The sequence below is a fragment of the Natrix helvetica genome, assembly GCF_964273705.1.
Source record: "Natrix helvetica genome assembly, chromosome: 1".
NCBI classification, from domain to species: domain Eukaryota; kingdom Metazoa; phylum Chordata; class Lepidosauria; order Squamata; family Natricidae; genus Natrix; species Natrix helvetica.
In genome coordinates, this window is record NC_138548.1 from 338,762,708 (window position 1) to 338,775,008 (window position 12,301).

At 39.0% G+C, this 12,301-nt stretch overlaps 1 protein-coding gene across 3 annotated transcripts in view; it reads left to right on the top strand.

Moving 5' to 3' along the window:
- Positions 1 to 477: 477 nt before the first annotated feature.
- The window catches only part of ACOX2 (acyl-CoA oxidase 2), a 29,901-nt gene continuing 18,077 nt past the window's right edge, over positions 478 to 12,301 (top strand). Inside the window, exons 1-6 of one of the 3 annotated variants that reach the window (XM_081956475.1) lie at positions 478 to 705; positions 4,310 to 4,486; positions 6,684 to 6,846; positions 7,773 to 7,924; positions 10,454 to 10,561; positions 10,886 to 11,005. In XM_081956475.1, the coding sequence (XP_081812601.1) occupies positions 4,327 to 4,486; positions 6,684 to 6,846; positions 7,773 to 7,924; positions 10,454 to 10,561; positions 10,886 to 11,005 (703 nt within the window). In that variant the 5' untranslated portion in view covers positions 478 to 705; positions 4,310 to 4,326. Of the gene's footprint in view, positions 706 to 729; positions 826 to 4,309; positions 4,487 to 6,683; positions 6,847 to 7,772; positions 7,925 to 10,453; positions 10,562 to 10,885; positions 11,006 to 12,301 lie in introns of those variants that run through there. The other 2 variants (XM_081956474.1, XM_081956473.1) reach the window with 2 other exon arrangements.

The following is a 12,301-nucleotide window of genomic DNA, read 5'->3' on the forward strand; positions in this document are numbered from 1 at the left end:
ACATTTCTTTCAACACCTTCTTTCCTTTCTTCTTTCCTCCTTCCCCCTTTAAAAGCCTTCTTCTTCTTGTGCCATATCCCTCATTGGACATTGTTGAAGATCATGTTGGCGATCCTATTTTTATCAACAGCCGCATGAAAAAGTGCTGCTGCGTTTTTTTCAAACAAGTCCAGTCCTTTAGATTTTTATTTAAAAGCCTACACCTTTTATGTAAGATACACTAGTCTGAAAAGATATTACCAGACTACCAATTTTTGCCTCTATAGTGACTCTGTAACTTTTCTATGTAAGGCTCCCATGTGGTACTATCTGCTAAACCAGTCCTTCCTTCCTTCCCTCCCTTCCTCCTTCCCTCCCTCCCTTCCTCCTCCTCCTCCTCCTCCTCCTCCTCCTCCTCTCTCTCTCTCTCTCTCTCTCTCTCTCTCTCTCTCTCTCTCTCTCTCTCTCTGTCCTGCCTTTAAAAAAAACCGGCTCTCTTTTCTCCCCTCCCCAAAGCAGCCAATTCGATTTCCCAACCAGTTACTGTAACTTGCCTCCCCTCCAGAAGGAAGCAGTAGCGACTCCGCCAGAGAGAAAGAAGGAGAAAGCAGGGAATCATAGAGAAGAGAAGGAAGTCTGGAAGGGTTACTCCAGTGTAGAAGTTCGATAACCGCAGCGTGCTAGGATCCCTTTTTTGGAAAGCCTGCAAGGTAGGTCGGGTCCGAGGTGAGCATTCAAGCCAAGCCAAGCGGGACGCGTCTGTCGCCGTTCGCTGATCGAAAGGAATGCAAACGATTTATTTTCTTCTTGAAAGTTCCTTGAAAGTTTCTGCGAAGGATACCGACTGTCCAAGTTGACTCTTTTTTCTGAGGTTTCTGGGTGGGCTGCCTAGGTTTCTAAGATTAGGATGAGGTTGAATTGAGTTCTCTCGAAGAGATGCAAACGGATCTGCTTCTGCAGAGCTGTCAGCTCGCTGGCCGGAGTTTGACCGACACAAGGTTGACAACACTTTGCTATGCGTAAAGCTGCCAAGAAGGCATTCCGGCTTCAAAGCGGGGGGGGGGGGGGGGGGAGGGAGGGGAAATGCTACCAGGGTTGCGATTCGAGGCACACTTCCCTGATAGTTTGTATCTTTGGAGATTTAACTCCCGAATAAGAAGTCTGTGCTGAGCCAACGCAATGTTTTGCCTGCTGAGAGACAAGGCCAGTTAACTTGATGGAATGCATTCAGAGAAAACTCCTGTAAGTTTTGATTCGAATTAGGCAGATAAACCTTCCCATGAATTTGTGGCTGAGGTAGCAACTTCATAACTGAACCTCCCATAGGTGGTTGCCTGTGATCTTCATTTCATTTATTTTTGACTCTTCGAGTTTGTTTTAGTTTAATAAATTTATTCCCGCCACCCTATCTTTTCTACTAAGTTGAAAGATGGCCTTGCAAAGGCTTTTTCTCCTCTGGGCTTAAGCTTCATTCCTGTAAGTAAGCCTCATTCAATTCTGTGTCATCTAAGGTGTTTGAGATAAGTTTCACACTCCTTGACCTACGTGTTCCTCTCTTTTGAGGTTGTCTTGATTTGTGGACTTCAAATCCCAGAATTCCTCAGCCAGCCATGTCCTGCTGGGGAATTTTGGGAGTTGAAGTCCACGTATATTAAAGTTGCCAAGTTTGGAGACCTCTGCATTAAACATTGGTAGAGCTTTGATCATATTGTCAGGGTACTGTCAGGGTACTAGCCTTAGGCTAGAAATTGAACCATCTAAGTTAACATCTCCATTCATTAGTTCCTTCCATTTTTCCTAATTTGCAATTTTACAAGAAGGCTGTTAGAAGGAAGGATTCCAAGGTTCCTGTGAAGGATAGATTGGATAAATGATACACAATTAAATTATCAGTTGTAGTTAGATTAATTACCTTCTTAATAGAGACTTTGCAATTTTAAAAAAATAGCTTTAGTTGAGATCTTGTTGCTGAAGTCATGTAATGATGAAAATAAAAATAAAGTATGTCTTGGAATGTAAAGTAGGTGATATCATTTTAGCCATCGTCTATCCACTGCTGGATGAAGGCCTCTTCCACATGTTTCCAATTTATATAGTCCTGAGCTTTCTTTTGCCAATTGGGCCCACAATATTTGCTGATGTCGTCAATCCATCTTGTTTTATGTCTCTTTTGTGGATGATTTTTGTCAAGTGGGATCCATTCTATGCCTGCCTTGGTCCACCTGCCATCAGTTCTTCTTGCCATGTGACCAACCCATTTCCCTTTCAGTTCTTTTACTCACTTGATAACATCATATATTTTTGTTTCTTCTCTAATCTAGGTCTTTTTGTCTTGTCTTGTGATGCCGAACATTTATCTTTCCATGATTCTTTGCACCATATGTAGCTTTTGTATAGATTTTGATGTTTGCGTCCATGTTTCACTGACATATGTTAGAGCAGAAGGTGATATACAAAAGGCTTTATTTTTCTTCTTTTACCGTGAACATTTGTCTTTCTTTTAGTGCTCTGTTAATGTGTCACGCATAGCACAGTGCAAAGGTTAATTTGTGCAGTGCAATACTTGTTAGTTGTCAAGTGGAAAGAGATGGCTGATGGAAAAAAACAACCACTTAAAAATGACAGATTTCTCAGTGGCTATCCTTCATAATACTGTCTTTCTAATATGCTTTTATAGGAAATAATATTTTCTACTCGGATGTCACAGAAAGCATGAACTGAAATGTTTTTCTAAAATTATATAGGTTATCAGATAGCATTGTGGGATGTGAATATGTATTTTAGGAAACTTCCTAAAAGAAATACCAGTATGTAATTATATAAAGATTCCTAAAGGTAAAGAATAAGCTGGAATTTCATTAATAATAATCATTTATTAAATAATCCACAATTAAACAAATCCACATAGAGTGCCAAGCCAAATAGAACATTTTTATAGCTGGACATACATAGAAGCCAAAAACACATTTGAACTGGTCTACAGATTACGAAACACATGAAGGTCTGAAACACATGTGAAGGTCTCTTACCTTGAAACCTGTTTGTCCTGTCTAGGGACTTAGTAGTGAATACTCTGGACCAGCATGAAGAGGTAATGGTGGAATTTATTACAGTAATAAATCCACTTACACACACTTTCAAAGGAGATACAGGAACTCAGGACCTTATGCAGTAAAGGTAGTCCTTGGTTAATGACTATTCATTCAGTGACTGTTTGAATTTATGATGGCAGTGAACATCTATGACCAGTCCTGGAAGTTGTGGCCATTGACAGGTCCCTGTCATCATGTGATCAACATTGGCAACCTTCTCTGCCAAGGAAGCCGGCTGGAGGTCATAAATGATCAATGGGGAAGCCAGCAGGAGGTTGCAAATGGCAACCATGTGATGTCATACTTAACAATCAAAAGTGCCAAAACATTTGCCATAAATTGGCATAATCAATGACTTCATGCTTTACATGCTTTACAACTAATTGACTTAGTCAACTGTCACTGTTAACCAAGGACAATTGAGGACATTGTGTACTGAATTATATGATGAAAAACACAGCATACTGAGAGTCATTTCGGGTTCTCACCACATCATCTAAAGCATACGAAGAATTTCTTCAACAGCTTTATCTGAGTGGAACTGCCTTCCGTGCTTTCAGAGGTTTTCTCAGAAGTCATGGAGACAGCCCTAAAATGGTGGCTCCAACCCTTCAAGAGTTGTGGCTTGTGAAATCTTCAGGTAGTAGATTTGGAGAAATGATTCAATTGCTTCACAAGCTTCTCACCAAAGGCTTTGTACAGGTGGAGCTACAAAAGTGTATCGATCTGTTGCAGAAAAATTATCACATCTTTTAACACCTTCATATCTGCAAAGTATAAACTTGGTGGCAAGTTATTGCATCCTTGAGCTGTCTGAAGTTTTCTGCAAGGTTAGAAAGCAATTCTAAGGGGTGAGATCACTGAAATCTTGACCATTTAAAAATTATTTATTTACAGCATATAAAAATTTAGCAACTGTGGCTCCACATTGCCAACAGAACATAACAATGCTATTGGTAATCACAATGAACAAGCTCATTCCCGGGAGTTAAGTAGAATATATCAAGTCAAATAGACTCTTGCACTGATAGCACAATCTTGAGAATAATTGTTCAGAATAAATCCCACTGTGTTTGAAATTGGTTATACCCAGCAGGAAAGTAGAGATAAAATTGTTTTGACACTCTCCTAGACCCATTTCTAAGAAAGCCTCCTTTCTATAGTCAAATCGTTGCTTAGTTACATATTTTTATGAGATCTCAGAATCTAAGATAACTAATTTTGGATGCTTTTCGCAGGTTCTAAAGTATTCAAAATGGAAGCAAAGAAGGCAAATATATTTTCTCCAAATCCTCTGGGACAAAATGTGAACCCTGATCTCGACATTGAACGGAAAAATATCTCTTTCCCCATTGAGCATCTTACTAATATACTGGACAGCGGAGCAAACAATACCAAGCTCCGGAGGGAAGTTGGTTAGTAGATAAAAGAACTCGTGACAAATTAAATTTTTATTTATTTATTTATTTTTATTTGACTCCTATACCTCTGTGTCTCTTTGTATGCAATGTCTTTCTTTTTCTCTATCCTGTGGGCATCTTCCACCATTGCAATATTGCTTATGTTTTTTTGTTTGTTTTAAGACTGGAATCATCTCTTTGATTTTAAGCTACAGAAGCCAAAAGAAGCAGCAAACATTAAAATCAGGCCAACTACATTCTGTGTAGTCTTTGGAACTTGGTTCATGAAATTATCAGTTTTAAAATAGGAAAAAAAATATGTCCCTTGATTAAGGAGAAAAACACACACAAAAAAGCATGCATCTAGAATTCAGAAAGAAACCGTAACTTGGTTGAGAGTTGAGGGAAGAATTTTTATGTTCTGAAAAGTTTCTCTTGCTAAAAATAAAAACATGGTTCCACATTAGAAAATGTATTTTACATTCAGAAGATTCCAAGTTCAGTCTAAGCCAGAAAGACCTTGTTCTGAAATTCTGAGGATACACAATAATCGGACCTAAATTAGTTACGTCAATCTTCTGATTCAGTATTCCTTACTAAACCTATGAGCTTTGCAACAAATTATCATTACACATATTATCTTCATATTTTCAAGAGGGAGATATGTAATATCACGGAATTCTTAGTGGTAATAGTTATTTCTTTGCCCTATGATATAAAATAGAATCTGAAATCTAATAGTAACAAATTCCTTCAGTCTGCTATTTGTCCTTCTTAGACCAAGGTTGAAGAATAGCTCATGTGATACCTAATTGTCACATCTAAATTAATTTAGGGCCTTTTTATTTATGTTGTCACCTGGTGAAAAGTCCTGAAAACTTGTGTAATCTTTTGTAATACAGTAGTTGGCTTGACTCTCATATATCATTGTGAAACTGGTAATTTATTCTTTAGTGAGCCAGTTATTGTAATAACTTTTAATTTATTCTTTAGTAAGTCACTGTAACTATTATTTTAAAAATAAATTAAGTCAATATTTTTGGCACATGACTCAAATTCATCTCTCTTTAACTCTGAGTGTAATCTTTTGTAATACAGTAGTTGACTCTCTCTGTTTAACTCTGAGTCAGTTTTGACTCCTGGAAACAGGAACTGGCAAGTCCCTGCAGTTTACATGGCAAGATTTTTGGGAATAGTTTGCCCTTACCTTCTTACTAGGGCTGAAAGAGAATGGCTGGCCCAAGGTAACTTCAGCCTCAGGCAGGACTAGAACTCAGAATCTCCAACTTTCTAGCCTTAATGCCTCAACCATTACACCAACAGGATCTCATTAAAGTCAAAGATACTATAATTTTTAGTTGTAGCTTATGTCTTCTTCACTGCTTACTCTTGGTATTAAGTGGTGCATTATAATACAGTAGTTGGCTTGACTCTCATATATCATTGTGAAACTGGTAATTTATTCTTTAGTGAGCCAGTTATTGTAATAACTTTTAATTTATTCTTTAGTAAGTCACTGTAACTATTATTTTAAAAATAAATTAAGTCAATATTTTTGGCACATGACTCAAATTCATCTCTCTTTAACTCTGAGTGTAATCTTTTGTAATACAGTAGTTGACTCTCTCTGTTTAACTCTGAGTCAGTTTTGACTCCTGGAAACAGGAACTGGCAAGTCCCTGCAGTTTACATGGCAAGATTTTTGGGAATAGTTTGCCCTTACCTTCTTACTAGGGCTGAAAGAGAATGGCTGGCCCAAGGTAACTTCAGCCTCAGGCAGGACTAGAACTCAGAATCTCCAACTTTCTAGCCTTAATGCCTCAACCATTACACCAACAGGATCTCATTAAAGTCAAAGATACTATAATTTTTAGTTGTAGCTTATGTCTTCTTCACTGCTTACTCTTGGTATTAAGTGGTGCATTATAAATAAAACTGACAAATTGTATGTTACATCATTTTGTGACTTCTTTGCCATTATATTGGACTTCTTTTTTCTATTCAAAAGTACTTACTGGTCAACATAAAAACATTATCTATTAGAGGCATCTGTTTTGGAAGTAACATCTAAGCAGAAACAACCTGAAATTCCTACAGTCATTTGCAATGCTCCTGGGAATTCTTTAGGGCAAAATCTGAGGAGATAATTGAAGATGTTGTAATGCTCTTCCCATGTCATCATGTGTTAAAAGAATGCTTATATATTCAACAGAGGCTGTGCTCGAGGCTGATCCAGAGTTTAGCCAAGAAAACCGGTATTTCCAGAGCCAGAATGAAAGATATGAAAGTGCAGTCCGAAAATCTGTTTACCTCTCACAAAAGATGGCTAAAATGGGATGGATTGAAGATAGCCCAGAACAGAGCTACTGCTTTAAGTAATTTTAATTCGGTAGTATATTTTTTTCTAAACCAGCGGGTTCAGAAACACATTGTATTCCTTAACAGAATTGGAGAAGTGCAATTGTAACCCCATGTTACAAGCCACGAGACCTATAGGAAGCAGTAGAGCTTGCATGCCTAGGGTGGAAATGTAAAACTAATTGATTTACTGGAAGCAATTAGGAATTAATTTTGCTTTCTGCTCTGAGTATTTTCTTGGAGGCTGTGTGCAGAGATAATGAAAGAGGCAGATGCGGCTTTCGAAAAAGGTTAGCAAGATTTATCAAGTGGCTTGGGTTATGATTTTCAGAAAGGAGAAAACAACATCTAGAAATAGATCTCACTTATGGAGGCTAAACAAGGTTGATCCACTGAAATTTTAAACATCTAGCCCTCTCACTGTCTACTAATGAATTGTATATTAAATACACATTTTAAAAAACATTTTTTATTTAAACAAATCATACATCATTAATCAAACAGTGAGTCATCTGAGTACAGTTTTGTGTCAATGTATTTAACATTTACTATCATTTTTAATATAATTTTATCTCTCTGCTTACCTTTACATTTCATTTACATTTCAATTTAGCTTCTCCCCTATAAATCTTCTTCCCTTCCCAGTTTAATTTTATATCTCTTTTTGTCTATATTTGTTTTCTATTCAGTGATAAAAACTCCTCCAAATATTATAATACTCTGATTCTTCCTTCCCCTTAATTGCCAATGTTAATCTATTCATTTCTGCACACCCTAATATTTTCTTAATTACCTCTCCCTCCGGAGGGATTTTTTCCATCTTTCAATTTTGTGCAAATACAATTCTAGCTGCAGTTATTACATTAATAATCAAATACCAGTATATTGAATACACATTTGTGAGTCATTGTTAGGGGATATAATGGCATCTGTGTTTTTGCAGGTTTCTTAGTGACGATTTGGCATTTAACATAAACATAATCTTTATGAAGAGCATTTTGGCTTTAGGCACGGATGAACAGATTGACAAATGGGTTCCTTTAGCAAAAAAGAATTTCATCATAGGGACTTACGCCCAGACTGAATTGGGACATGGTGAGTATCTTTGGCTGGCATCGTGATCCAGATTTCTGATTTCATAAACTCTAAGCCAAAGAGTCATAAAGTACCATTACTTGATATGAACTAATTGCAACACACACACACACACACACACACACACACTCTTCACCCAACACCCAGGAAGGCTGAAAGAAGCTAGATTTTTTTTTCCAGTAGGACTTTTATTGGGTCTTACTGAACAGCAAGAGGGAGGAGAAATTGCTCCATTTTGTGGCATCGTCATCTGAGTGCTTTCTCTTGTTTTCACATACCCAATAAGGTTGGATTAAGAGGCTGACCTAAATGCAAATCAAGTGCGCTAATATCTAAGTTGTTTACTGAAATTTTATGGAGGAGGCTGTAAGCATAATGATTAGTGATTCTGTAATGGAAAGTAGGAGAGCAGCAGCCAAAAAATGATTTTATCAGGTTTGCTCAATGGTGGCAACTTTAAGATATGTGAAAATTTTAGAGATTCTCTATCTTTGGGTCAACCATGACCAGGATCACAGAGAATCTTTACAGAGGTTTACAATTTGGGATGAATACCCTTGGAATGGTGAGGGAGTAGGAATGGATTTACAGAGAAAAAATTGCAGACTACAGGAATCAGGAGCACTGCTCAGGTGACCCTGGAGATACAGATAAACCTCCAAGTACTTCAATGTCCCTCTAAAAGGATGCAAATTACCAGCTGTCTGTAAGGAATATAAATCCTTCCATTCTCCACTATCCTGTCAGAGCTGAAGAAGCTTCTTGGGTGAGAAGCGAAATGTCTTCGAAAGAAAAAACAAGAAAGTCCAGTTGCCTCCCAAAAAAGCAACTTTGGGTTTAAGATATGTGGGCTTCTTTTAATTGAAGCTCTTGTGAATATGACTATTTTTAGTTGGTTATTGTTAGTGGTTATATTTTTGATTTGCAGAATCAACATGAACATTTTTCATTGGTTTTCATTTATGATTTTCTCCATTGTTGTAGGGCCACTTCCATTGCCAAATAGTATCCCATTATCATCATCATCATCATCATCATTCTTCACAATCAACTGCAATGCAAATTTTGTACTGAAAAATAGTTATACAAATAGAATGTAACCCTAACCCTAAAGAAAGAAATATTCATAACCTCCATTCTTCCACCCCGTTGGCCGTAAGCACTTGAGAATAACCCAATACTCAAGAAAGAAATACTCATACCTCCATATCTTCCAGCCAGTTGGCCATAAGCGCTTGAGAATAACCTAATGCTTAGGTAAAGCAGCCTAGCAATTGACCAAACCAAACCAATACAAGTCTAGTGTATATATAAAGTAGTTCTACATTCTGGATACTGCCAGAGAAGATCTTTTGCATAGTTAACTTTTAGTACAAAGTCCTTCAGTTCAGTTGTCCTTCACAGTCACTGAGTAGTATGAGGCAGTGTCTGTCAACAAAAATGAAAGCAGAATCTTTTCTCCAGTTATCTATTTTGTCTGGTCCCTAAGTGATTTGGGGACTTACATTATAAGTCCACCTGGATAGGCACCCAGCCTTCCAGCCTATAACTAGAGCAGGGGTGTCAACCTTGATTTCATTGAGGGCCGCATCAGGGTTGTGTTTGTCCTCGGGGGAGGAGTCAGGGGGACATGGCCAGGGTAGGTGTGGCCAATTCAATGTCACTTGTATGAGGGTCGCCTGGGGTGGCCCGAGCGCTCTACCACCAAAAACAGGCTCCCAAGCTCCGTTTTCGGCTGCGACAGCCTCCTGCAACCCTCTGCCAGTGAAAATGGAGCTAGGAGCACCGCGTGTGGCTTTCCCGAGCTCCATTTTCACTGACAGAGGCACTGCAGGCCGATCCTTTGCTATTTCCAGGGCAGGCTTGTAGGCCAGATCTAAACATCCCATGGGACGAATCCGGCCCCCAGGCCCTGAGTTTGACACCCCTGAGTAGGTGCAGAATGATTCTAATTTTGTCACAAAGGTTGAAGCCGATCTTTAGGTCAAAGCTGTGATCTCTGAAGGATGGAATGAAAAAATTAGTCATAGTAAGCTGTTAGACAAATCCAACCACAGTGGTTTTATGATTTTGTATAGATGTTTTAGAAACCTCATATTTATTGGTGTATGTGTGCATGTGTTTTAAGAGTTGAACCTAGAAGTCCAGACAAAATGAGATGATCATTCAATGAGTTCTTATACCGAAGTCAGCTCTACTCCCAAAATCATGTTAGGAAATATTAAATATGTCTAAAATATTACAACCTTACTTTTAACTGAAATCTTTACAAAGTTGGAGTTTGCTCACGACAAGAGAAACTTTGCGCAAATTTCATTCTTGAGGAAAGACCAGCTAGGATTGCTAAATCTTGCTAGCAAACATCTATGGAGATTCTCAGTCATCCAGGTCATGGTTGTCCCAAAAGTGCTTTTTCAAAAGGCAACTGGACTTTGAAAATGCACTTTTGGGAATAGTTAGTAAATATTCAATCTGCTGCTAGTTGTCGGGTATGCATAAAATGGTCTCTTTTATCTTTTTGTTGCAAAGGATCTAATCTTCAAGGCTTGGAGACCACGGCCACATTTGACGTGGCTACTCAGGAGTTTATCCTAAACACACCAACCTTCTCTGCCATGAAATGGTGGCCAGGAGACCGTAAGTACCAAGCATGCTGATGAATTGGAATTAAATGGAATGAACGGCTAGATTCATTTCTTCTTTCTTTTCCCTCCAGCCTTTTTTTAATGTGAAAGTTAGAACTTTCTTGGTAGAATCATTGTTCATTGAACACATTCCAAAATCAGTCAGGACCAAGCAGTGAGCTTTTCAAGTCAGTTTCAAGTGTTTGGGTCTTGTCTTCCTTATGACGACTTTAACAATTAAATTGAACAGTTAGCCAGATGATATAGTAAGATACGGATATTCTGGACCATTATTTTTAACCAAATGATAATTTCTTTTCTTCTCATCTTCTTGCAGTGGGCCGGACTGCAAGTCACGCTGTTGTTTTTGCTCAACTTTATCTGAAAGGACGTTGTTATGGCATGCATCCATTCATCGTACAAATCCGCAGTCTCAGGGACCATTCTCCACTTCAAGGTGAGGTTTTTATGAAGCTCTTGAGAAGAGTAAGCTAGTCTTTCTATTCTGCCAGGCACTGGAGGAAGAAGAAGAAGCCACCCTTAACCAAAGAATGCCATATTCTCTTTTTGATCTCTGGAGAATCTTCTAGATACCAATTACTAGTTTGTAATTTCCTAGATCTTTGTTTTTCCCTTTTCTGAAGACAGAGTCAAGATGGGCTCTCCTTCAGACATCTTGCACTTCACCATTTCTCCTGGATTATTCATAGGTTCAGCCAAACCATTGATTAATTCCTTCATTACCCTAAAGCTGTGATGTTGAACCTATGGCACGCATGCCACAGGTGGCATTTAGAGCCATTTTTCTGCGCACATGAGGCGTTGCTGTGTTAGCTGGCCAGCGTGCATGCACACGCTAGCCAGCTGACTTCAGCCTTGTTTTGAGGCCATTTTTCACACTTTGGAGGTTTCAGGAGCTTCCCTGACACCTCCAGAGCATGAAAAACTGGCCCTACGGGCAAACAGGAAGTTCGGCAACGTACTTCCGGTTTGCTCTTAGGGCCAGTTTTAGCCCTCCGGAGGCTTCCCTGAAGGATCCAGAAGGCAAAAAAATGACCCTTCCGGTTTGCTCGTAGGGCTAGTTTTAGCCCTCCGGAGCCTTCCGTGGCCTTCCGGAGGCTTCCATGGAGGCTCCAGAGGGCAAAAAACAACCCTATGAGCAAACCGGAAGTCACTTAAAGGTTCCTCAGGCTCCTATAAAGCCTCTGAAGCCTTTGATGTGCGAAAAAAAGCACACCAAAATGGGGAGGAGTGCTGGTTGTGCGTGCATGCGCTCTGAGGCTGTGCGCATAGCATTATGGGTGTAGCACACCTGCGCATGACCCCCCTGCTCTCCCCCCACTTTTGGCACGGGAGCCACAAAAGGTTCACCCTCACTGCCCTAAAGTGTAATTCATCCCACCTTGGAGACTTAAATGAAGAGGTACATCCTACCATGTTTCTAGCAATTTCAAAGGTTTGATCTTGCCTCAACACTCTGCTTTTTTGGGGGGGGGGTTCTTTGGTTTAGTTGCCTTTAGTTGAGAAAGACTAAACAAATGTAAGAATTAAATAGCTCTGCCTGATGATGATGATGATGATGATGATGATGATGATGATGTTTCCCCTTATTTTGAATGCATCTAAAAAAGCCCTTTTTGCTCTTCAAAGCAACTTTTTCTAACCTCAGCTCATTCTGAGCTTTTTGCTTTCCCGACACCATTTCTATTGTTCAAGATTATATGCCTAAACAGGTCGTCCTTGAGTTATGACT